Source organism: Mauremys reevesii, linkage group 1 (genome assembly GCF_016161935.1).
Source record: "Mauremys reevesii isolate NIE-2019 linkage group 1, ASM1616193v1, whole genome shotgun sequence".
Classification (NCBI taxonomy): Eukaryota; Metazoa; Chordata; order Testudines; family Geoemydidae; genus Mauremys; species Mauremys reevesii.
Genome location: NC_052623.1, coordinates 12,314,156 through 12,340,408, shown reverse-complemented (window position 1 = coordinate 12,340,408; position 26,253 = coordinate 12,314,156). Strand labels below are relative to the sequence as shown.

Sequence of the window (26,253 nt, the reverse complement as noted above, 5' to 3'; positions counted from 1 at the left end):
GTTGTCACTAAAACATGCTGTAAGTTAGGGAATCAGCCAGATATCCGCTCCCCAGAGGTAACAGCAAGGAAAGTAACCAACACTGAGGCTGTCTGACATCTCACCTATCGAGCCATTGTCTGGCAAGGAAACTACAATGCAATGACTCACCTGCATGAGGCCACACCAGAGGAATTGCTCAACCTTCCCTGGAGACTCAGCAGTGCCCCCAGACATGCCTGGACTTGTGTGTTCCCCAAGCACATGGGAGTGAGGGTATAGAACAGAGCAGGCATATGCTTAGAGGTTTTTAAGGTCCGGCTTGACAAAGCCCTGGCTGGGATGATTTAGTTGGGGTTGGTCCTGCTTTGAGCAGGGGGTTGGACTAGATACCTCCTGAGGTCCTTTCCAACCCTGAGATTCTATGATTCTATGATTCTATGCTTCCCCTTTCTCCTGCTCCCACCTACGCTGCAAGCAACCAAGACACTCAGAAAAAAACTGAAGACGTCAACAGAGGAGACTGGCTCAGTTTTAAGGGATAAACCTCTATATTAAGCATAGGCGCTGACTCCGTGGCTGCTCCAGGGTTGGAGCACCCACAGGGAAAAATTGGTGGGTGCTGAGCACCCACCATCAGCCCCCAATTGGCTCCTGCCAGCAGGCCCCACTGATCAGCACCTCCTCCCTCCCTCCCTCCCTGTGCCTCCCATGATCAGCTGTTTCGTGGCATTCGGGAGGCTCTGAGGGGGGAGGAGTGGAGATATGGTGTGCTCGGGGGAGGGGTGGAACTGGGCAGGAAGGGGTGGAGTGGGGGCAGGAAGAGGTGGAGTGGGGCCTTAGGGATACGGGTGGACTGGGGGCAGGGCCTGGAGCAGAGCCGGGTGTCAAGCATCCTCCCCCCCCGGCACTTTTGAAAGTCTGTGCCTATGATATTAAGGACGGCACTATCCAGTGGGGTGAGAAAATGCTTAGTTGTTGCCCAGTCTAATTAGGTTGAGAATTTATACTGTGTGAGCTTTTATTTTTTGATAACTAACTCTGACTTTTTGCCTAACACTTATAGTCACTTAAAGTCTGTCTCTTTATTGTTAATACATTTGTTTAGCTGTTTATCTTTACCAGTGAGTTTGCCTGAAATGTGTGGCAAATGTGCTGAGGTTTGCAAAGGCTGGTGTATGTCCACTCACCATTGAAGTGGTGAACCAATTAATAAATCTGCACTGCTTGTCTTGAGCAGGGGAAGACGCTATATTCCTGGGGTACAGTGCTGGGAGCTGGGGGGATTCATGAGTGGCTCTGGGAGCATTCATGCAATCTAGCTGGGTGTGGGGCTCCATAGGCTGTTGTGCTGAGCGATCACAGCCCCTGGTCACTAGCAAGGCCTTGTGAGAGAGAGCCCAGGCTGGAAAGAGTTCAGGGGGCACAGCGGTCCCACAGGCCCAGGCCACACCCTGGGGATCCTGTCACAACTGTGTCCAGTTGTGGTGTCCTCCTGATGGCCCAGTCTGGCTATTCAGAATAGCCATACACACGCCATGCCCCTTGCTGGAATACGTCAGCTGCCATGGTAGTGGTCAAGCCTACCTATGCTGTTACTGATTAGCCCCCATGCCATCCCAGGACAGTCAGTGGGCAGGCAGGTGGGTAAACTAGCCCAGAATTGGACCTTTGGTTTCACCATTTAAAAAGATCATTGTCTGAGCACATTCAATATGAAAGTGACAGAGATATAGACATGGGATGCCACAAACTGCGTTGTTACAGATTCACTTGGCTGAGACACAGATTAAACCCATCTATTGTATTAATTAAAATACTTTGACTTTGTTCATCTCTGAAAAGTCTTTTTACTGAAGTCATCAAAAGTTGGTACAAAAGTGCCAGCATGAGAGGAATACAAGTCATTATTTATATCATAGAATCCTAGAATATCAGGGTTGGAAGGGACCTCAGGAGGTATCTAGTAGAACCCCCTGCTCAAAGCAGGACCAATTCCCAACTAAATCATCCAAGCAGGGCTTTGTCAAGCCTGACTTTAAAAGCCTCTAAGGAAGGAGATTCCACCACCTCCCTAGATGAAGCACTGGAATGGGTTACCACCCTCCTAGTGAAATAGTGTTTCCTAATATCCAACCTAGACCTCCCCCGCTGCAACTTGAGACCATTGCTCCTTGTTCTGTCATCTGGCTCCGCTGAGAACAGTCTAGATCCATCCTCTTTGGTACCCCCTTTCAGGTAGTTGAAAGCAGTTATCAAATCCCAGGCACCAATTTTTAGCTCTGGCACTGTAAGACAAATATATAGACATGGGACCCCACAAACTGCCCTGTTACAGATTCACCTGGCCGAGACCCAGATTAAAGCCATCTATTGTATTAGTGAAAATACTTTGGCTTAGTTCATTTCTTAGTCTTGTACTGAAGTCATCAAAAGTCGGTACAAAGTGCTGGCATGACAAGAATACAAGTAATTAGTTACATAACAGGCACCACTTTATAGCGCTACAATTGTAAAACAAATCCCACCTGGAATAGAACTGAGCTTCCATTTTGATCTACTCATCGATAATGTACAATCAAAGCTTGCCCAAGCAGGTACCAGTGACACTCCCTCCATGTTCCTGGTTTCCCTTTGGAATGCTGGCAGAATAGCAGGGCGGCTTTGGATCTGGAAAGTCCCATCACCATGATTTGTGTTAGAGAGAAAAAGTGAGCAACACAAATAGGACAATTTAGAAACCAGCAAACAGCTTCAGAGCAGCAACGTGGATCAGGATGACGGATCCTCCAAACAGTGAAGGGCTCAGAACACTGGGGAAGGCCAGGCCGCCTCTGGTAGCTGTTAATAGGAAAAAGCGGATCAAACAATTGATAGGAAATTATTTCACACTGACAGAGATCATTAAAGCTGGATACTGGTTTCCTTCCCAACAGCTACTGAAACCTGCTTATTGCAGAGAGACATTAATCCATTTCCTCTCAGCAGGACACTCCAGCCTGGGACATTCACCTCACTGTTAGTTTGTTTTTGTTTTATTGGCTTAGGGGTAAAATGTAGAGCAGGGCAGAGAAGGGCCATTCCATTTTGTGGAGGATTTTGATATTTCAAAATTTGGTTTTGTTCTGACGTGGAATTAAAAAAAAAACCCCAAAACCCTGTCCCAGGGTCAGGGGAACTGGAAATCCTGGGATGTATGATTCTTCGGCAGCCTGCCAGCCAAGCTGCCAATGAGCGAGGCGGATGATCTGGCCAGAACCCAGGCAGCGTTCTGACAGAACATGGTGGAAATCAAGCCACCTCTGCAAAAGGTTTAGAGTTTGACAAATCGTCAAATTCCAATGAGAAAATGTTTTGTCAAGATTTTTTCTGACCTGCTCTGGTAAAATAGTCCTGTTTAGTCCTTTGATAGGATGTAGTTCCACTGGGGCGAGAATGGGTCAGTTATGAGAGGAGGGAAATGGAGACACACTTGTGGTGCTGGGTTAGGGGATGTGTGTTCAGCTTATAGGTCAGAACACTGAAGATGAATCTTTAGTGCTCTAAGGGGTTATTTGCCTTATATTTTCTTTTCTGAAATCGACTGTGCCTGGAATTGAGTTAGATATGAAGGTTCTCAGATACTAGTCATGAGCTCCCTACGAGAACCTGGATAAATAGAACCTACAGTTAACCCCACTTATTTCTCAACTGGTTTCATGTGACATGTTTGCCTGGTGGGGTTGCTCTCAGCTCTGCACTTCAAAACAGAGAGCAAGTCATTCACAAAAGAATGAGGAAAAAAAAAAACTCTTACCAGAGTTGTCAACACATGTTTGGTTCTTCTCTCCTATGGTACAAACAGAGGGTCAATGAAATGGGATCTGCCCAGGTAGAATTTTCAACTTCATTCTACTATTTCCAAAGAAACATAGGAACTGCCGGACTGGATCTAGCCTGGTATCGTGTCCCTGATTGAGGTGAGGCAAGGGTGACCAGACAGCAAATGTGAAAAATCAGGACAGGGGGTGGGGGGTAATAGGAGCCTATATAGGGAAGACCCAAAATAGGGACTGTCCCTATAAAATTGGGACATCTGGTCACCCTAGCTGAGGCCCAGCTGTATTAGGAGGCTGCAAGATTCCCCAGAGGAGAATAACCTACACATACAGGAAATTACTTCCCCAACCCTGGCAGTTAGTGACTGACTTTTGTCCTCAGGCCTGAGGGTTTATTGTCCTTTTATGTTACATAGGATAAACTATGTATTTTAACTGTGGAGATTCTATCTGTCTATCAATGGCTAATTCTTTTTTTTTTTTTTTAATTCTACTGAGCTCTTGGAGTCATGGAAAGGTTGTGGCAGCGAGTCCCACAAGTTAACCCTGCATTTTCTATAACAGGGCATACCCTTTTACTACTTAAAATATGTTACCGTCAGTTTATTCTTGTTTTATGAGGAATGGTAAATTACACACTGCCATTTCCCCTGTCTCATTTATTTTGTATATCTCCATATTTCTTTTCTCTTAGCTCAATCATCCCAATATCTCCCATAGAAAGCTCTCCAGACCTCTGATCATTTTCACCCATTGTCTCTGAACCTTCTCCCCTTCCCCCTCCCCCCCGCCCGCACCAGCAGAACCCCCAAGAACACCAGCGATTTAGTCTGGGGTATATAGTACAAATCATGGACTGGTCAAGGGGCTGTGAATTTTTGTTTATTGCCTGTGACTTGCCTATGACTTTTACTAAAAAAAAAAGACTAAATCTTAGCCTTAGTTCTAATATCTCCACATTATTCTCCATCCCATCATTCCAGAGGCATGGTAACATTTTGTTGCTTTATAAACCTAGCAGCACATTGAACAGAGGTTTTTCACTGAGATTTGCACCGAACTCTCCACAATGATGGCCAGCTCTGTCTGAGTTGATACAGCTCATTAACAATCCAATGACACTGTTTCTCACAATGTGCGTTACCTTGACTCTGTGTCCGTGAATGTCACCTGATGTTGAGTTGCCCATTCACCCAACTTGGTTAGATCTCTCTGAAGTTCCTCACCATTGTCCCTAGTCCTGACTGCCCCAAATAATGTGCCTTCTGCACACTAGGCCACCTGACCGCTCCCTTTCCCACAGTCTGTGGATTTGCTGTGCCGTGTCTGAGGAGCCACAGCTGCTCTGCCAGGGCTCCTGTGGACTCTGTACGGGGTGTGAGTGTGTTGAAGACTCGCAGTGGTTTGGGGCCTTCACCTGCCTTTCTAGTGCTCCCATTGCCATGATGTCTAGGCACCTACTTTCCTCAGTAAGTGCTTGGGACCCAGTGTCCACCCACCCCAGCCTGAGCCCTCTCTAGCAGCAAGAGTCGTGGCAGCCTGTCTCCCCCAGACCTGTGGCAAGTCCCCATGTCAGTGTCCCTCTCATCAGCTCTCCCTGAAGTGGGGTTTTCAAATTCTCCACAGCAAATAGCCCCACACAAATATTTCTCATGTTCAGCCCAGTACTCACCACCCAGGTACGCGCAGTTAAAATGGCTGCAGGTCTGGTTTCTGCTCCGGAGGATAAAGTGGTTACTCCCTTGTCCTTGGGTCACATTGAATATTTCATGCACTGGGATTAACACTTCTTCTTGGTAAGGTTGCTGTGATAAGTTCCTGATCTCAACACCAAAGCACGAGTGGATGGTGAAGAACGTGATCGTGCCAAAACTTTCAGCCACATCTTTCCGAATAGATGAAGAGCTAAAGTGTCCAAACCTGATGAAACCCGATCCTGTGTACCGAGATTTAGTGCCCCGGTACAGCGTCATACTATACGTCACATTACACCCATTTCTTAAGACCTGCAAAGCTCTTGTCAAATAATAATGAAAGGCTTTGAACTGGAAATTGGTCATGTAATCATGTAGAGATGTCCCATTCTCTCTCACTGCCTTATTAAATGTAGACGAAAAAGCCTCATTCTTGTCTTCGGGTTTCTCTGTATAGGCTACTATGGCTATTCCATACTCATCCTTAAAGTCACTGCGGCGAGAATACTTTTTCACATCTGTCCATTTTTTGGCTGCATTTTTCCACACTCTGCTAAATGATGAGGACATCTTAATTTCTTCCTGTAGCAGATCATGTGCACATGTATACATTTTTTCAGCACATCCTAGATATTGGTCATCAAAAGCATCCGGCATCATACTCAGTTCTGTTGGGATACGTAAAGGTTAAGTAAGGACCTGGGAAACTGCTGGTGTGCTGGCATGGTATTAGGGAGTAGGCACAGGCATGCACCATTCCTTCACATGATCGATAAAATGTCATCTTGCCATAAAGTTCCCTTCTGCTTGTTAAGGACTGATAAGCATTGCAGCTGAACAAGGAGTGCAGGGATCTAAGGGATACTCTTTCTGTAAAGCTGTGTTATCTTCCCCTCCCTTCCTTTCCCAGCTACATAAATGAGTTCGGGGTCATGGCCCCTTCCTCCCTTCCCTGTGAACTGCTGATCAAGGGAATTTGTGGGTGCAATTATTGCAAGGAAATGTATCTTCAAGGTAAAAATGTCTGTATGATATGCGTAATGCTGTAAACAGGGGCAGGGATAATTATATTCATTGTATGGGCATTCATATTACTCAATAAGGGTTTAGGGGGTGTTGTAGTAAATGTGAGTATTTACATATTAACCTAGATAAAGTGTGTTTGTAATTAACTCCATGCTTACTCAACAACTTGGTCCTGGGGAACAAGTTCTTCCAAAAAGAAGCCCGTTTACTCAATCTGCTTCTGGGTCCTCCTGTTCTTCTAATAAGCTCCACCTGGCATTTTGCCTAGGAAAATAAAGGAAACATGGTCACATTAGCAGTTGTTACAATATCACCCAGAGGTCACACCCAGAATTGGGGTTCCATTGTGCTCAGCCCTAGATGATCTCTGCCTTTAGGGGCTTACCTCTAACTAGACAAGGCAGATGAAAGGGGTAGAATATATAGGCAGAATCCTCAGTGTGTTGCTTGGCAAATGTTATATTGCCTCCATGATTTTGTGGGGGAGAGGGCACACACCCGAGCACCAGCAAGCCCTGTAATCATTACAGATGCATCTTTAGTTTACTGGGGACTTTGTTAGTGTAATAGATATATTGTGTGCAGGTGGGGAGCGAGACGTTAGGATGAAAGGCAGGAACGGATACATTATTAGGGAAGACAAAGCCTGGGGAACAAGAGACATGGGAGGGGGCTAGGAGGGACTGAGATCCCAATCCACTACCACGGGAATATCTAGAAACCACCCCCATTTACCTCAGTGGGAGTCAGTGGGTTGCCATCTCCATATGCCAGCCATGCACTGCATGCTCCAGGGCTGGCGGTGCCCATGGGAAGGTTCCATCCATCATCCAACCCCCAAATGCACATGGAGGACGGCAACACTGTTGTGATGGGTTGTATAAACCCCACACTGGTTAACCAGGGGTTGACAGGAGTCTGAGCCCCTTTAGGCTGCGGGGTGGCACCTGGAGGGTGTTACGCAAAGGTGGTGATCAAACCTGGCTGGGAATGTCCCCTCTTGGGCTAAAGGCAGAGTGAGGCCTGGAGCCAGAACTGGAGGGCCCAGAGCCAGGAGGAGGCCTGGGAGGCTGGGGGCAGTGAAGCCTGCGGCCAGAGGTGAGTTGCTTCGGGCCAGGAGGAAGCCAGCGGCAGTGTTGGTAAAGCCTAGGGGGTGTTTGAGGGGCTGCAGGGAGGCGGGGGAAGACCTCGGCAGTCCCTCTCCTGGCACTTGTGACAGACCCAGGCCAGTGGGGTACAGGAGTCTGGTAGAGGGCAAGTATACTGGTCACTGGATGAGCAGTTTTCTGTTCCCTGAGTGATCAGAGCAGGGGCTGCACTAGAGTAATCAGGAACCTGCTAGAACCAATTAAGGCAGACAGGCTGATTAGATCACATGCAGCCAATCAAGGCAGGCTAATCAGGGCACCTGGGCTTAAAAAGGAGCTCACTCCAGTCAGGTGAGGAGGAGCCAGAGGAGAGGAAGTGTGTGTGAGGAGCTGGGAGCAAGAGGAACAAGGAGCTGAGAGTGAGAGGGTGTGGGTGTGCTGCTGGAGGACTGAGGAGTACAAGTGTTATCAGACACCAGGAGGATGGTCCTGTGGTGAGGATAAAGAAGGTGTTTGGAGGAGGCCATGGGGAAGTAGCCCAGGGAGTTGTAGCTGTCATGCAGCTGTTACAGGAGGCACCCTAGACAGTGGCAATCCACAGGGCCCTGGGCTGGAGCCCGGAGTAGAGGGTGGGCCCGGGTTCCCCCCAAACCTCCCAACTCCTGATCAGACACAGGAGGAGTTGACCCAGACTGTGGGTTCCACCAGAGGGGAAGATCACTGAGGTGAGCAAATCTGCCAATAAGCGCAGGACCCACCAAGGTAGAGGAGGAACTTTGTCACACAGTAAAGAGTGGAGAGACCTGAGGGGAACAGGGAGGCTCCTGCAGTGTGAGGAGGAAGCCCAAGCAAGGCAGAAATTGGTTTAATTTTGTTCTTTTGGTTTGGAATTGTATTGGGGGACTCCACGGGGGAGCCCTGCGAGCCCAGCCCTGAAAGAAGGGTGAGCCGGGAGAGGCTGTGGGGACTGGAAAATGGCTGTGGTAGGAAGATATCCATGGAAGCAGCAGCAAGAAGTGTGATGGAGCAGACCTTGGCTGCTGGTCAGAGTGACCCTGGACCGGAACCCAGTTTAGTCGGAGGGTCTGGGTTCCCCTGCCAGGCACTAGGGAAGGTGGTATGGGGCCCTGATTAAACAAAATCTGTCCAGGGTGGTCTCAATGTACTTGGTTCTGCCTCAGCACACAAGGCTGCACTAGATGACCTCTCGAGGTCCCTTCCAGACCTACACGTCTATAGGTCTAAGGCAGTATGGCTGCCTGCATATCCTTGAGCAGAAACACGAGAAAACACCAAGTGCTTCCCTGGCAAAGCTCAAGAGTTTACCTGAGGGATTTCCAGCCAGGTCTGAAGACAGAAGTATGTCAAGGGGATCAGCAGAGACTTCATCATGGTTCCAACATCCCTGTGCGGCTGCAGGAGAATCCATCAGGAACGTCAGTGGAGATTTGAGAGGAAAGAACACATCAAAACCAAACATCCTCCCCATTGTTTCATTGTGATCCGTTGTTCCACATTCAGAAATGGATTTCCCAGGCAGGAATTGCTATCTCATGGATTGCAGCCCAGCCATAACAGAGGCGGGTTTGACCCTGAAATACTGTTCTCAGCTGGAGGGGTGGGCAGTAGCTGTGGGGAAATCCTGATTTCACTTCCTGAAGGATTCTGAAGGGTGGAAATACTGTACCTAGTGCTGCTGTGTTTACTCAAAAGTGCCATTAAACTGCTACACAATACACAGAAGCCAACAGGCCTGTCAGGTCTGTCGATCGTATCCAAGAGAAAGGGGCTAAAATAACGATATAACTGAATAGTTCAGTGCCTCACCCAAGTGTCTGGTCAAGTGTTTGCTCAGCAACTAACTACCTCATACACTCTGCACCTCGCTGCTTAGTTCTGCCCCGGGGCTAACAGGGTGATCGGTGATTCAGATGTGAAACACCAGAGCTGATCCTAGGCCCAAGGGTCAGAGCCACAGACACACACAGACCTCTGTCACCTGGCCTGGTGAGGGACTCAAACCCCAGCCACACAACCCACATGGAAACAAACAGTGAACAGACCAACACACAACTCGCCCTTTACCTCCGTGCACTGTATCTACAGCTACACCCTGAAAAACTCCCCTGCTTGCCTCTCCTGTTCGCCTGCTGAGCTGATCCCTTGTTTAGAGGATACGTTGTGGAGTTGGGTCTTTGGGGGCAGATTTTCCTGGCCAGGGAAAGGGAGCCAGGCATTGGAATTTGGATCCCGGGGTAGAGCCAGTGACATGGGGACTAGGGCATGGCAGTGTCTTGCTCAGGGAAAGCAGGGATAGAGTGAGGAGTGGGGAGCGACCGGCCTGGGGTGTTTACTGGAAGAGGTGGAACTTCCACTGAACACATAGAAATGCCATCACTCCACTGGCTGTGAACCAGAGTAGGCCTGGCCTGGGCAATAGAGCAATGCACCAGGTACTGGTGTACACCAAGTAAGCACCTTCCTCACCGGAGATGATGGTACAGGACACCCAGAGTTCTCAAGTATCGCTGTGAACACATTCCTAGGAGATGGTACAGGGAGGGACACACCAGTCCTGAGTAAGATAAGGATGAGATGACAGGATAGTGGATGGGGATGTTTTGTTGGAACGAGCAGGTACTAGGATAAGTCCGGTAACCAACCACGTCTGGAGTGCAATACATCTATATTCATGTATATAAGGAGAAGCCATAGGAGGGGCACCTTTGTCCAGCTGAGGGGCAGTGTCCCAGGGCACTGACTGAGCTGGTCCATTGTCACAGGCATACATATGTTAGTGTCCCTGCAGCTCCTCTGGGGCGCTAGAACTCTGCTTTGACGACAATAAACCTGGCCGAGCCCTTTCACCACCGAACCGAGCCTCTGGTCTTTCCTTATGAGTAACACTGAGGTCTGCTGAATCAGCGAGCTGTGCTCTCTGCTAATGCACCGAACACTGGTGCTCCAAGAATAAGAGAATTTAGGCTGAAAGGGTCCTTGAGAGGTCTTCTAGTCCAGTCCTCTGCACTCATGACAGGGCTAAGTATTATCTAGACCAGGGGCGGGCAAACTTTTTGGCCTGAGGGCCGCATCGGGTTTCGTAAATTGTATGGAGGGCCGGTTAGGGGAGGGGGTCATGGCCCAGCCCCCACCTCCTATCTACCACCCCCCCCCCGGCCAGGACTCCTGCCCCATCCAACTGCCCCATTCCCTGATGGTCCCTCTGGGACCCCTGACCCATCCACACACACCTGCTCCCTGTCCCCTGACTGCCCCTGGGCCCCTGCCGCCCCATCCAACCCCTCCTCTCATTCCTGACGGCCCTCCCGGGACCCCTGCCCCATCCACACCCCTTCTCCCTGTCCCCGACTGCCCCCAGAACCCCTGCCCCTCACTGCCCCCTGCCACCCCATCCAACCCCCCTCCTTCCTGACTATCCCCCGGGACCCCTGCCCCATTCAACCCCCTGTTCCCCCCAACCCCTATCCACACCCCCGCCCCCTGACCACCACCCCGGACTCTCCTGCCCTCTATCCAACCCACCCTGCTCCCTGCCTCCTTACCGTGCTGCCTGGAGCACCAGTGGCTGGCAGTGTTACAGCCGCGCCACCCGGCTGGAGCCGGGACATGCCACCACCGCCACCGCGCAGCTCAGAGCACTGGGTCAGGCCGGGCTCTGCAGCTGCACTGCCCAAGGAGCTCACAGCAGAGCCTTGTGCCGGCTCCGGCAGTGGAGCGAGCGAGCTGAGGCTGTGGGCGAGGGGGAACAGTGTGGGAGGGGCCGGGGGCGAGCGTCTCGGGCTAGAAGCTCGGGGGCTCAGCAGGATGGTCCCGCGGGTCGGATGTGGCCTGCAGCCCATAGTTTGCCCACCCCTGTTCTACACTCACTTGCTATCTTGCGTTTCTTCGGTGCTGCCATTTCTGGTGACTCGTGGTAACTATTTTTCTTTGCTTAATTTTGTTTAGTGGAGAAGCACCTTTTCTGTGACTGGCTCCATCTAGTGTTGAAACTGAGAAGTGCAACAGAGTTGAGCTCAAGCGCCATGTGCGGGCCATATTCAATTATATTTTCAGAATTTGCTGCGGGCCAATAAAAACTGACCCGCGGGCCGCAGTTGGCCCGCGGGCCGTAGTTTGGACACCCCTGATCTAGACCATCCCTGATAGGTGTTTGTTTAACCTGCTCTGAAAAATCTCCCATGATGGAGATTCCACCACCCCCTAGGCAATTTATTCCAGTGCTAAACCACTCTGACAGAAAGTTTTTCCTAATGTCCACCTTAAACCTCCCTTGCTGCAATTTAAGCCCAATGCTTCTTGTCCTATCCTCAGAGGTTAAGGGGGACAGTTTTTCATCTCCTCCTTGTGACAACCTTTTATGTACTTGAAAACTGTTATCATGTCCCCTCTCAGTCTTCGCTTCTCCAGACAGAACAAACCCAATTTTCTCAATCTTCCCTCATAGGTCATGTTTTTCAGACCTCTAATTATTTTTGTTGCTTTTCTCTGGACTTTCTCGAATGTGGCACCCAAGACTGGACACAATACTCCAGTTGAAGCTTTATCAGTGCGGAGTAGATAGGAAAAATTACTTCTCGTGTTTTGCTTACAACACTCCTGCTAATACATAAGAACATAACAAGGCTATACTGGGTCAGACCAAAGATCCATCTAGCCCAGTATCCTGTCTTCTGACAGCAGCCAATGCCAAGTGCCCCAGAAGGAAAGAACAGAACAGGTAATCATCAAGTGATCCATCCCTTCACCGGTTCCCAGGATCCCAGAATGGTGTTTGCTTTTGTTGCAACAGTGTTACACTGTTGATTCATATTTAGCTTGCGATCCACCGTGACCCCCAGATTCCTTTCTACTGTACTCCTTCCTAGGGAGTCTTCCCATTTTGTACGTGTGCAACTGATTGTTGCTTCCTAAGTGGAGTATGTTGCATTTGTCCTTATTGAATTTCATCCTATTTACTGCAGACTATTTCTCCAGTTTGTCCAGATAATTTTGAACGATAATCCTATCCTCCAAAGCACTTGCAACCCCTCGTCTGCAAACTTTATAAGTGCACTCTCTATGCCATTATTGAACAGAACTGGACGCAGAACAGATCCCTGTGGGATCCCACTTGTTATGCCCTTCCAGCATGACTGTGAACCACTGATAACTACTCTCTGAGAATGATTTTTCCAACCATTATGCCCCCACCTTATAGTAGCTCCACCTAGGTTGCATTTCCCTAATTTGTTTATGAGAAGGTCATGGAAGACAGTATCAAAAGCTTTACTAAAATCAAGACATACCACGTCTACTGCCTCCCCCGTATCCACAAGGCTTGTTACCCTGTCAAAGAAATATGTTAGGTTCATTTGACACAATTTGTCCTGACAAATCCATGCTGACTGTTACTCATCACCTTCTTATCTTCTAGGTGTTTGCAAACTGATTGCTTAATTAGTTGCTCCGTTATCTTTCCGGGTTCTGAAGTTAAGCTGACTGGTCTGTAATTCCCCAGGTTGTCCTTATTCCCCTTATTATAGGTGGGCACTATATTTGCCATTTTCCAGTCCTCTGGAATCTCTCCTGTCTTTTATGACCTTTTTGAAGATAATTGCTAGTGGCTTAGATATTTCCTCAGTCAGGTCCTTGAGTAGGATGTATTTCATTATGCCCTGTTGACTTGAAGATATCTTCCCTTACGTCCCAGAGACACTGTTTGTGGTTTCCCCTGTGCCCAGAGGGCGAGTTCCTTGTTTCCTTTAATCTTCCCATTTCTCCCTTATTTCTCTTGCTGCTGCTGTTTAATAAATTGTATGTGGTTTGAACTTAATGAAGTAATCAGTGGGTCAATAAAGTCACGGGTGAGGAGAGAGTACCCTGGAGCAGGGCCACCCTATCCCCTGTCCTAAATGACCAGCACAAGATTGGGGGTCAAGCCCCCAGGAATCCTGGGCCCAGCCTTGTTGGGGTTAACGCACAGTTGCCAACTTTCACGTGGTAAATAAGCCCCCCGACTTTCACAATAAGCCAAAGATCAAGCTAATCCCATTCAAAACAAGGCCAAAGCAAGCCAATCCCTGAGAATCCCAACACACTATGTGACTAGATCCCCTGGCGTGCAGGCTGGGACTGTGGTGGGCCCGCTGTGCACCCCTGACTCTCTTCTCCCCTCGCCCCTGTTTGTCCCTTGTCCCTCCTTGCCGGGAGCCAATCAAAAAAAAAGAGGGAGCAACAAGTTACAAGCCAAAAACTAGCCAACAAGCAACTCAAAAGCCAATTAAGGCAAAAACAAGCCCAATTCCTGCATTTTTCCCCATGGGTTTGGCATGTCTGGTTATGGGGACTCTGCCACACAGGAGAGTGGAAGGGGAGTCCTTGAGGTCAGGCAGGGCTCTGGGTAAAGGGAGCTGGGGTGGGGATTCCAGGGGTAGTGCGGAAGCCAGGAAAGTTCCTCCCAATAGCAGGACCATTCCCCCGCTTACACTTACCCATGTGTGTATGTCTAGACAGGAGTTTTGAAGTCCTAATTTCAGTGGAGTTCACTGATTGCCAATTAACACACCTAACAGACATCTTTAAAATGCTAATTTAGACACTTCACAAATGTTTGTTCCAGCTGAGCCCCAGGGTAAAGCACTAACATTCCACAGAAGGAGAGCTAAGGTGCTTTAGCTACCTTGCTGTAAAACCCTAATGGAGACAAGGCTCCGAAGTATTAACGCCGTGTGACTAGGCAAGGTCAGCCATGAGTGTAGGGGGAGGAGACGCAGTGGTGACCTTGCCTAGCTACATCAGAGTAAAAACTACAGAGCCTTTTGAAGGTGAAAACAGCTACAAAACTGTCCCAGTAAAAAAATGTCTGGCGGCTCTCAGTGTATTTCCTCCCAAGTGAACCAGCTCTTACTTTGTCTGTGACAGAAATAAACTATCAAACAGACTCAGTAATGCCAACTGGCTAAGAACTGGGCACATCCTATTCCATTAATGTGTTGCCCTGTTTCTGGGAGACCCCCAGTTCAAGTCCTTCCTCCACCTGAGAGGAGAAGAGATTTGAATAGGTATCAATCACCTTTGGGGGGAATGCCCTAGCTACTGGCCTATGGGACAGTCTGGTGTGGGGCTTCCTCAATCTCCCCTGTTGATGCTGTTCCCTGGGGATACATAATCTTAAAAAGGCTTTGGAGGAGGGAGATGGGAGCCTGGGATTCCCACTGCCAAGGCAGGTGCCAGGAACACTAGGGGACAGGGTCTCTCTCACACTTGCTCTCTCTCTTAGGCCAATGATTCTGTCACTACGTCTCCACAGTGGAACAACTTCAGCAATGGCCCAGAGAAAGAGAGAGCCCAAGCAGCTAAGAATGGGAATGTTTCTGTAGACCAATGGTCAGTGCCCTCACCAGATAAGTGCTAGGCCCTAGTTCAAATCCCTCTTCCTCTCTGGTAGATGGGAGGAGGAGCGTGTTCCTGCCTGTCCCAAGTAATACCCTAACCAGTGGGCTTGAAGTTAGGAGAAAAGTCCTCATATTACCTCCCAACCCTCGCTTTTTGTGTAAGCTTCTGTATAGGGGCGGTCAAGGCTGAATCCCCACTCTGTCACTCCGAGTGCAGAAGGTGGGGGCCACAAGGTTTCTAAAAAATAATACTGGCCACTCCAGTATTAAACTCCCAAGGTTACAGCTTTTCTCTGACTTTGGCTTGGTAAACGGTGCCATCACCCAAATGCAAAAAAAACCCCTTGGACCCAAGAAGAAGCACTTGGTAATTCCTCCCTGTGGGGTACCCTCAAGCTCTTAGTTTCACCCCCACCTCCGGGGAAGAACTGAGAAAGACAACAAAGGAAATTAGCTGTGGCTACCAGCTTATCAAACATGCACAAACTTCTTAGGACACAAAAAATCCAATCCTGTTTTTTTAAAAAAGGTAAATTTTATTAAAAACAAAAAGGGAAAAATAACATCTGGAACTTAGGCTTTTTGCTAAATCTTAAAAGAAACAATTCCAAAAATTAAGCACCCAAAATAGCTTTCTTGGGGCTTCAGCTTAAAGCTTACAAGCAAACAAAAGCCTCTGGAGTTAGCACAGAGGAGATCCACAAGTCAAAATAAAGAATATAAACCTGATCGCATCTAGCTAAACATTCCTAATTTACTTACATGTTTGGTGGGGGTTCCAAATAAGTAAGTCTAGGTATGATCTGATGAATTTCCATACCTGGTTCAAGCCTTACACAGCATTGCTGCTCTATGTTTCCTTCTCTGGAGAACAACAGACAAAGGGAAAGTTCCCCCGCGCCCCCATTTGAAAAAGTTCTACCTTCCCATTGGCTCTTTTGGTCAGGTGCCCACTTCCTTCCTTTTACCCATGGGCTTGTTAACCCTTTACAGGTAAAGCAAGTAGAGTACAGCTATTAGGTCCTGCTTTGAGCAGGGGGTTGGACTAGATGATCTCCTGAGGTCCCTTCCAACCCTGATAATCTATGATTCTATGATCTATGATTCTAAGAGGAATTTTACAGCTAACTGGCTGGCTGGGTGTCCATCAAAAGGAACTACCTCACCACTTTATTTATCACAGGGGCCCAGTCTAATAAGCAAGGTCCAAGCACACTTACTAGATCAGGTCCCACAGGTGAGTTTGTTGGAGGAACGCCTGTTTTCCCCTTGTTCATGCACCACTGTGGAGCTGCAGGGTTTTTGCAGAGGCAAAAACATAGGAGCCTAGGGAATTATTCACTGAAAAATTCAGGTGCCAAACAAGTTTACACACCTATAGGGTTCAGGAGCAGCTGAGTGGGGAATCCTAATGGGGGCCTGATTATGAGATTTAGGTGCCTAAAGTGGCAGTTAGCTAGGGATAGATAGATAATCAGCTGCCCTGGCAATCTCTAGGAAGACATGAACAGCTTTCTGCCTGGGAGGGTCACCTGATGCTATGAACGGATCGTCTTGGTGGTTGTACCAGTAGAGGATGGATCTTTAAAAAGAACAAACTGGGATGTTTGCACTCTATGGAAATAGTTGTAGTCAAAGTGTGTTAGGATGTAGATGTGGGCACAATAAGTGGAATCTTTATTTTCACTCCCTAGGGTTTGAAAGATTTCTGTAGCTTCCCCCCAGTCCTGAAACTTTTCTAATCTTGTAACAAATTTGAGATCTAAAATCAACTCACTGGAAAATGTTGGACTTTTAATTCTAAGCACCAAATTCTGCCATCTAATTTGTATTACAGAAACACCTAGCAATCCCACCCTGGAGTGTGGTCACATTGTGCTAGAGGCTGCATATAGGGACCATCCTGCCCGGACCTTGAGCTCCCGGCCGGGGAGGCTAGCCCCCAGCCCCTTCCCTGCTCTCCCCCTTCCCCCAGCCACGCCGCCACACTGGCAGCGCTCTTGTTGGCGGGGTTGCGTGCTCCTGCTGGGCAGCGCGGCTGGCTCCAACCGGCAGTGCGGCTACCAGACATGCTGCTCTGAGCTGCACGATAAGGGGTCCAGGGCCAGGGGGTTGGATAAAGGGAAGGGGGTACCAGGGAGCAGTCAGGGGATGGGGAACAGGGGGGGAGGATTGGATAGGCCTGGGAGTCCTGGGGGGCCTGTGAGGAGGTGGTGGTATGGATAGGGGTTGGGGGGGCAGTCAGGGGACAGGGAGCGGGGAGGTTTGATAGGAGATGGAGTCTGGGGTGGGGTCCCAGGAGGGGGCGGTCAGGGGACAAGGCGCAGGGGGGGTTGGATAGGTTGGGAGTTCTGAGGGGAGCAGGAAGTGGGAGGGTTCGGGGCCAGGTTGTTTGGGGAGGCAAAGCCTTCCCTACCTGGCCCTCCAAACAGTTTTGAAACCCCAATGTGGCCCTCGGGCCAAAAGGTTTGCCCACCCCTGCTCGAAGAAGTCAGCGCAAAGACTGCGGAATTCAACAGCTTACTTAGAAACCAAGGGAAACAACATGTAAGCAGGAGAATGGTTGTGGGGAACTTTCCTGGCTTATACACTACCCCGGTGAAGTGGGCCAGCGAAAGGATCTGAGTCCTCACTCCCACTTCCTTTACCCACTGGCCTGCCTGACCTTGAGGACTCCCCTTCCGCTCTCCTGTGTGGCAGAGTCCTCGTAACCCCGACAAGGCTGGGCCCAGGATTCCTGGGGGGCTCGACCCCCAACCCTGCTGTGGTCTCTTTGGACAGGGGCTAGGGTGTCCCCACTCCGGGGTGCTCTCTCCGCACTGGACACTTCCCTGACCCACTGATCATTCCATGCAGCTCAAAGTAAATACAATTTATTAAACAGCAATCAATTGAAAAAAATAATAAAAATGGGAAAAGCTAAAGGAAAACACGTCACCCTGCTCTGTGGCACGGGAACACCACAACCAGCATCTCTGGAATGTCAGGGCAGTTCACAGGCTGTTCCTCACATATCCCTGGCTCCTGTCTAGGCCCTGGCTGCGCTGCAGGGATGCTGCAGGTCGGACACTTGTTCTGGCGGTGGCCACATGCCCTCAGGCACTAGGTGGCAGGATCCTTCTTCCCAGCATCAGCCCTCTCCAAGTCTGACCTGCAGGGCCCCTTTGCTGGGGGCATCTCCCCAAGCTGGGCCCACTGCCCAGGGTTCCCCTCGCTCTTCCCAGCTGCTCACTGCACCCGGCTCTGGACTGCTCCAGCCCCAGCTCCAGCTCCACCACTCCGCCTCAGCACAGCTGCTGCTTTGCCTCCAGCTTCCTGGGCTGCTCCTCTGCCCTCTCCAGCTCTGGTTGTTGCAGCTCTGCTCCCAGCACAGGTCTGCTCCCTGGGCTGCTTCTGCGACTCTGCTCCTAGCACTGACCTGCTTCCTGGGCTGTTTCTCTGGTTCTGGCTGGCACGGCTCCACTCCCCAGCCCAGCTCAGGCTCACACTCTTGCTCTCTCCTTAGCTCGGCCCCACTCTGTCTGACCCAGGCAATTCCAGCTCACCCAGAGGACAGGACCCCCCGGCCTCCTGCTTCCCTGATTAGCCTGTCCACCTGTCAATCAGGCTGACCAGGATTCCTGGGGACTGGCACTCTCACAGTCCTGATTTCCCATTGACCCTTCCCCTTTCTTTTAGTACTGGGAACTAGCAACCAAAGCCCCCCACTGAGTTTTAGTAAGGGGCCAACAGTCCCCTCACAAACACATTGATAAAGTTTTAACACTTGGATTGGAAAGTTGGATTTGCTGGTTTGTGGGTAAAAGTGCAAATTAACTAGAATTCGAATGAGTCCAGAGAGAACGCTGGAGTGTGCCCATGCAGTGAACTAGATTCTCTTTCTATCACTGCCTGTCAGACCGGCAGAACTTCAAAGGGTAAAACACAGGGTATAAAAGCAGTCCGTGATTGCAAAACTGCAAAACTGACCAGAATGCTGGCTATGGGTTAATCTCAGTTCCTTGTTAAATACAGAGTTACCAAAGTAGGCAAAACATATTTTGCACCCAATAAAATATGTGTTAACATTCAAGAGTTACTTCAATCACATTTGCTTTAGCAACCACTTTTCTTTAGAAGAAGGGTTATTTTACGTGTAACCAATCATTTTAGTTTATTATACATTTATTGTGTAATGTTATGATTATTCAATATGTTATATCATATATATTCATTGTATGTTAATTAGAGTTAATTTGTAGGATTATAAAAGGATAAGATTGATCAGTATTTAGAGGAACCAAGTTCTAGACATGAGTAAGACAAGCTGAAATGCAAGGCCTGTAGGCTGAGGCCTGCAAGATTTTACCTTAGCTATTTTAGGCCTTGGAGACAAGAAATTAGGACCATTAGGGTTGCCAACTTTCTAATCGCACAAAACAGAATACCCCTGCCCTGCCTCTTCCTTGAGGCCTGCCCTGCCCCCTTCTCTGAGGACCTACTCCTTTCGCTCTATCCCCCCCTCCTTCTGTCACTTGCTCTCTCCCACCCTGACTCACATTCACTGGGTTGAGCTGGGGGTTATGGTGTGGGAGGTGGGGGTGGGAAAAGGGGGAATGAGGGCTCCAGCAGGGGTTGCAGGCTCTGAGTTGGGGCTGGGGATGAGGGGTTTGGGGTGTGGGAGAGGGCTCTTCGGCGGCATGGGGTCCTTCTGATCCGGGACCCACCATCAAAGTGCCCCGAAGACCCCCCCCGCCGCCGAATTACCGCCGAAGCGAGACCCGCTGCCGAAGTGCAGCCGATTCTTGGGTGGTAATTCGGTGGTGGGGGGCGCCCACCGCGGGTCTTCAAGGCACTTCGGCAGCGGGTCCCGCTTCAGCAGTAATTCAGCGGCGGGGGGTCCTTCCGCCCCAGGGCAGAAGGCCCCCCCGCCAGCAAAGACTGGGAGAGAAGAAGCTCCGGGCCGGGCCCCGCGAGAGTTTTCCGGGGGCCCAGGAGCGAGTGAAGGACCCCGCTCCAGGGGCCCAAAAAACTCTCGTGGGGGCCCCTGCTGGGCCCGGGGCCTGGGGCAAATTGCCCCACTTGCCCCCCCCTCTGGGCGGCCCTGAAGGTGAGGACTCCAGATGGGGGTGCAGGATCTGGGATGGGGCCAGGGATGAGGGGTTTGGTGTGAAGGAGGGGGCTCTGGCCTGGGTCAAGGGGTTGGGGTGCAAGGGGGTGAGGGCTCTGACTGGGGGGCGGGGCTCTGGGGTGGGGCTGGAGATGAGGGGTTTGGGGTGCAGGAGGGAGCTGGAGCAGGGAATTTTGTGGGGGGTGAGGGTTCCAGGCGGGAGTTTGGTTGCAGGAGGGGACTCCGGTCTGGGGCAGGGGGTTGGGGTGTGGGGTCCTGAGCTCCCAGGAAGCAGCCACCAGGTCCATGCACTCCCTAGACACATGGGTGGCCAGGGAGGCTCTGCATGCTACCCTGGTGCCTGCAGGTGCCACCTTTGTAGCTCCCATTGGCCAATGATTCCTGGCCAATGGGAGCTGCAGAGCTGACCCTCGGGTTGGGACAGCGCATGGAGCCTCCCTGGCCATCCTTCGTCTAGGGGCCGCAGGGACCTGGCGACTGCTTCCAGGAACCATGCGGAGCGAGGGCAGGCATCCTGCCTTAGCCCTGGGCCCCACTGCTCTGCTCACTGGACTTTTAATGGTCTGGTCAGCAGTGCTGACCGGAGCTGCCATGGTCCCTTTTTGACTGGGTGTTCCGGTCAAAAAATGGATACCTGGCAACTCTAACCATAAGCCAATGACTGGAAAATAACCTGCTTATGAATGTTTGTGTGGTCACTACCCTGGGTCTTTATGTGTTCCTAGAGACTCTAAATATGAAGCAAGTAGCAGAGGTGATTTTCACTCTGTTTAGCATGAAACTGTAAACACCAGAGCAGAGCCCACAGCGGTGTAATGCCACATTACAAAATTCACTTTAAATAAAATAAAAGGCTACAGATTGGCACCAACACATGCCTCTAGAGAACACAGCAAAGGCAACAACAACAAAAAAGACCAGCTTAGATAACAAGGGAATGGTTTACGTACTCCTAGTTCTGAAAATCAAATGAGAATCATGCAAGTAGAAGAATCATGTCATGCTCACAGTAACTAACAGAGGGAACTTCCTGCTTTTGCTTATGCTTGCTATTACATTCATTGTGTGATTTTGCTTGTGTGTCTATGTGATGTAATAACTGAGCTCTGGAAAAATTTAAAGGGGAGGTATCCTCACAGTCATACTGCAAGTATTGAAAATAATAAAGATGTCTTATTGAGAGTAATATTTAAGGAGAAGATGATCATAACGTGGTACCAAATAACTAAATAGCAGTTGTGGGTAAGGGACCCAGCATTCACGTGCGGGTAGAAACCCTATCAGGTGTGGCAGAGTGAGTCAGATGGTTCACTATCATTAATCACCTCCCCAAACTTGTAAATAAGCTCCCTAAACTCTGGACTCCTCTGGACTGCACCACCGACGGAGGATCAAGTAAAACTTTGTGGCGTTACCTTGGTCACCGCCCCTCCTCTCGGTGTTCTTCAGCTGTAAACAGCTGCAGGGGAAGGAAGCACCACAAGCACTTCTCAGCAGGAGTAATACTCTATAGAATGGTTTCAGAGTAGCAGCTGTGTTAGTCTGTATCCGCAAAAAGAACAGGAGTACTTGTGGCACCTTAGAGACTAACACATTTATCTGAGCATAAGCTTTCGTGGGCTACAGCCCACTTCATCGGATGCATAGAATGGAACACACAGAAAGAAGATATTTATACATACAGAGAACATGAAAAGGTGGAAGTAGCCATGCCCACTGTAAGAGGCCAATCAACTGAGATGAGCTATCATCAGCAGGAGAAAAAAAACTTTTGAAGTGATAATCGAGGTGACCCATAGAAGGTGTGAGGAGAACTTAACATGGGGAAATAGATTCAATTAGTGTAATGACCCAACCATTCCCAGTCTCTGTTCAAACCTAAGTTAATCGTATCTAATTTGCATATTAATTTAAGTTCAGCAGTCTCTCTTTGGAGTCTGTTTTTGAAGTTTTTTTGTTGCAAAATTGCCACCTTTAAGTCTGTCACTGAGTGGTTAGCGAGGTTGAAGTGTTCTCCCACTGGGTTTTGAATGTTATGATTCCTGATGTCAGATTTGTGTCCATTTATTTTTTTGCGTAGGGACTGTCCGGTTTGGCCAATGTACATGGCAGAGGGGCATTGCTGGCACATGATGGCATATATCACATTGGTAGATGTGCAGGTGAACGAGCCCCTGATGGCGTGGCTGATGTGATTAGGTCCTATGATGGTGTCCCTTGAATAGATACGTGGACAGAGTTGGCATCAGGTTTTGTTGCAGGGTTTGGTTCCTGGGTTGGTGGTTTTGTTGTGTGATGTGTAGTTGCTGGTGAGTATTTGCTTCAGGTTGAGGGGCTGTCTATAAGCGAGGACTGGCCAGTCTCCCAAGATCTGTGAGAGTGAAGGATATCTTCTTGTTATTGATCCATTCTCCAAATGGGTGGAAGCATTTCCCCTTAAGGTAAATGTTGCTTTAGCCACAACAAAAATCTTGGTGAAACAAGTTTTCTTTCATTGGAAACTCCCCGCAAGGTAGCTGCCAAATTGAGAAAAATCCAAATGGAAGGCAATAGCTTATTTTGATAAAGGCCAAGGAGAGAATGCTGGGGAAAGTAGAGTTCAAGTTATGTTCCTATCATATGCTGTATAGAACATGATTTATGTAAGCAATGAACTGGGCCACACTATATTATGAATAGACTCAGTTTCATCTATATACAGAGTCAGAAACAAACAAACAAAAAGGTAAATAAATTCTGTCATAAAGTTGTACCGGAAAAGGAATATTTCTCCACAGGTGGAGGAACCAGAGACATTAACCACAAAAGAGGAAGTAGGATCACAGAGAACCAGCCACAGTAAAAAGAAAAGAAATGCCTGTCTTACCAACATTGATGGTGTATTATTGCCTTAATACTGCACTTCAAACTGAACAACAGATTGTTCCTGTATAACAAGAGCCAAGACTAGTGAAGGCAAATCAAAATGTTATGTTGGAACTGAACTCAGACTTGCCTATTGAGGCTCGGGATGCAAAGATAACAATGATCTGGGCACAAGAATGAATAAAACCAGACCAAGGATTGAAAGAACAATTGTTAGAGGACTTTCCCTTCACCCCCTCCCCTGGTCCTTGTCATGCAGACAGAAAGCAGAAGACCAGAAGTGCGACGTGCAGACAAGGTGATGTTTATTGGGGTTAGTTCCAAGCAAACACGTCCACAGCTCTACACGCCGGCAGAGTCTGTTCCCCAGTGTTCCATCCCAGCTCTGACACCGCAGAGCGTTTACCCCGTGTCTCCCTTCACAGCTCTGACACTGCAGAGCCTTGCCTGTGTCCCCATTCCCCCTCCTCTTTCTTAGCAGGCCTAAATATGGCTCTGTAGCCCAATGGTTAGATCACTCATCTGACAGATCCCAGTTCAACTCCTTTCTCCTCCTCCTCCATTGGGGGGAGGACTTGAACCCGGGGTCTCTTACATCCCAGGGGCGTACCCTGACCACTGGGCTAAACGTTATGAGGAAAATGCTCATTCCTTCCCCTCCTCCCCAGTCAGCTTTTTGTGTAAGTTTCTCTACAGGAGCTGATCTGGTAAGCAAGGTCCAAGCATGTGTACAAGATGGGGTCCCACAGGGCTGGCATGGGGCTGCAATGCACATATAAAAATGCAGAAACATAGGAGCCTAGGGAATTGGTTACTGCAGAAATTTAAGATGCTGAGTGAATTTATGCACCTACAGCATTCATGGGCTGCTGAGCAGGGGCTTTCTGAATCCAGGGTGGGGGCCTGATTCTGGGATTGAGGTGCCTAAAGTGGCAGCTAGGTATGGATAGATATCAGCTGTCCTGGCAATCTCTGGGAAGAGATGAACAGCTTTCTGCTTGATAGGCTTGCCTGATGCTATGAATGCATCGTCTGGGTAGTTGTGTCAACAGAGGACGGATCTTTACAATGAACAATCAGGGAACTCTATGGAAATAGTGGTCAATGTATTTTATGATGTAGATGTGAGCAAAATAAGCAGATTTTTTTTGTTTTCAATGCATAGGGTTTTAAATATTTCGGTAGTTTCCTCATCCCAAAAGTGATTGTAATTGTATAACAAATTAAAGCTCTAAAATCACCTCAACAGAATATATTAGACTTTTCATTCTGTGCACTCCCCCAGATTCTATCCATAAATGCCTAGAGCTCCCAATCCAGATTGTGGCCCCATTGTACTAGGGGCTGTACATAGGGAGGCTGTGCCAATCCCCAGAGTTTACAATCTAGGGCAGACAAAGGTTGGTAGGAGAAAGGGAGGTAGATTGACTTGCCCATTGTCACACACAGCAGGACAGGGGCAGAGCTGGGATGAAAGCCTTGGTCTCCTCCCTCCCAGTCAGCTGCCTCATCCACTGGCCCCACCCTCCCCCTCAGGTCCATAGGTACTGGACAGATGTAACTGCAGGCAGATTTGTATCATTGTCTAAGCCACCGTGTGACCTGTTGTCTAGAGATAAATGCAGCAGAAGTGTCTGTAATTAGGATAATGAAGAGTAAGAACTGAATGATGTTACAATACCTGACTTTACCAAGTGTGTCTGAGTCCCTGGCAGGCTGCTGACCCGAGCAAGAGCTGGCTGCAGTTGTAGAACTTAATCTGCAGTGTTCAGAACACAGGAAATAGTTTGACTTTTATCTAAGAAACCTCCCTGCAGACTTTCACTTTCACAACTAACGGTCGTTTGGTTGTTTTTAGGAAATAAGGGCCTGAGCTAAATCCCACTGAAGTCAATGGAAAGACTCTCATTGATTTCAATGGGCTTTGGATCAGGCGTGTACAGAGTCAAAACGTTACTATGAGCTTGGGCCAGGGCTCCTGAGTATTCCCAATAACACCTGTTTCCAAATGTACCCACCCAAAACTACCCCCGTTTTATTCTCTGTGCTTCCTGTTCGAGGATTCTTTACCTCCCTGTCTAGCTGTTAAAGCCAAGCCATTTTGCTACCTTGGCTCTACTGTGACAGCAATGTAGATAATGGTGCAGAGCTCACTAGTACAATTGGCAAAGCTGTCAGGAACTTTGGTCTTTTGCAAGACGGAGCCTGGAACAATAACAAATTGTCAACTAAAGTGAAAATCTGTATTGGTGAGACATATGCTTTATCCAGTCTTCTATATGGCACAGATTGATGGACAAATGACGCCAAATATACCAAAAGACTAGACAGTTTTCATATCAGATGCTTGCGTAAAATTCTTTGAATAAGATGGCAAGACAGGGTGACAAATGTGGAAGTGTTTATGTTATTCATGGGAACATTGATTAGTAAGAAAAACCTCAGGTGGCCAGGGCATGTCAAGTGAACGCCGCATTACAGGATCCCGAAGAGTGTGCTGTTCTCTGAAGCTCGCAAAGGGTCTAGAAAGAGAGTCAGACAGCTGTGCAGAGTTTGGGATGCTTGAGCCTATGGAATCTCTGTGGATGATTGGGGAAGGAGTGCAGAATACTGCTCTGGTTGGTGGAGTCAGCTTGTAGATGGAGCGAGGATTTGCGAGACAGGCTGGATCAAGCTTTGGGATGACTGGCGTCAGTGGAGGAAAGAATCAGCTGCTCAGATTCAGAGCCTTGCTAGTGCTTGGGCTCTAGCAGTGTGGGCTGAAAACATGGCCCCTGCAGGACCCCACTAGAAACACCTCATCTCATTTATGATTTATCGCTATTAACAATAACATTTTGAGATCTGTCAGTTAGCCAGATTTTAACCCATTTAATATGTGCCATTGATTTTGTACAGTGCTGGTTTTAAATCAGAATTCCCTGCAGTACTAAGACAAGTACCTTATGGAAGTCCACATATATTACACCAACAGTTACCATCAGACTTGTAATCTCATCAAAGAATATTAAATTTGCTTCACATAACCTGTTTTCCAGGAAATCCTATTGACTGGCATTAAATATAGTTAGAATCTAGATCATCCCTGACAGGTGTTTGTCCAATCTGTTGTCAGAGTGTTACCGGTGTGGTGCTCTGCTTTCTCCAATGTTGATATCACTTGGCTGCGTGCGTGTGTTCCCTCTGTGTGCTGCCCCAGCGCTGCGCAGATAGCTGACACAGCAGACCCGACGAGAACCCCCAATAACCACAGAGTCCAGTAAGATGCAAAGTCACATT

At 48.8% G+C, this 26,253-nt stretch overlaps 1 protein-coding gene across 1 annotated transcript; it reads right to left on the bottom strand.

Annotated features, from left to right (window-relative positions):
* Nucleotides 1-2,171: 2,171 nt before the first annotated feature.
* Nucleotides 2,172-24,733, bottom strand: LOC120376236 (T-cell ecto-ADP-ribosyltransferase 2-like). The gene is made up of 6 exons (XM_039496966.1): nucleotides 24,656-24,733; nucleotides 8,932-9,018; nucleotides 6,676-6,781; nucleotides 5,470-6,159; nucleotides 3,776-3,808; nucleotides 2,172-2,820 (listed from the first exon to the last, which is right to left on the bottom strand). The coding sequence occupies exons 2-6, from the start codon at nucleotides 8,995-8,997 to the stop codon at nucleotides 2,714-2,716; spliced, it is 1,002 nt and encodes a 333-aa protein (XP_039352900.1). The 5' UTR covers nucleotides 8,998-9,018; nucleotides 24,656-24,733; the 3' UTR covers nucleotides 2,172-2,713.
* Between the last annotated feature and the right edge of the window lie 1,520 nt (nucleotides 24,734-26,253).

Excerpts from the sequence above, each read along its gene's own strand:
- LOC120376236 (XM_039496966.1), bottom strand. The coding sequence starts at position 8,997 with ATGATGAAGTCTCTGCTGATCCCCTTGACATACTTCTGTCTTCAGACC. Across the intron at positions 6,160-6,675 it reads CCCCAGGACCAAGTTGTTGA|AACTGAGTATGATGCCGGAT; the intron begins GTAAGCATGGAG and ends GTATCCCAACAG. Across the intron at positions 2,821-3,775 it reads AACATGTGTTGACAACTCTG|CTACCAGAGGCGGCCTGGCC; the intron begins GTAAGAGTTTTT and ends TCCTATTAACAG.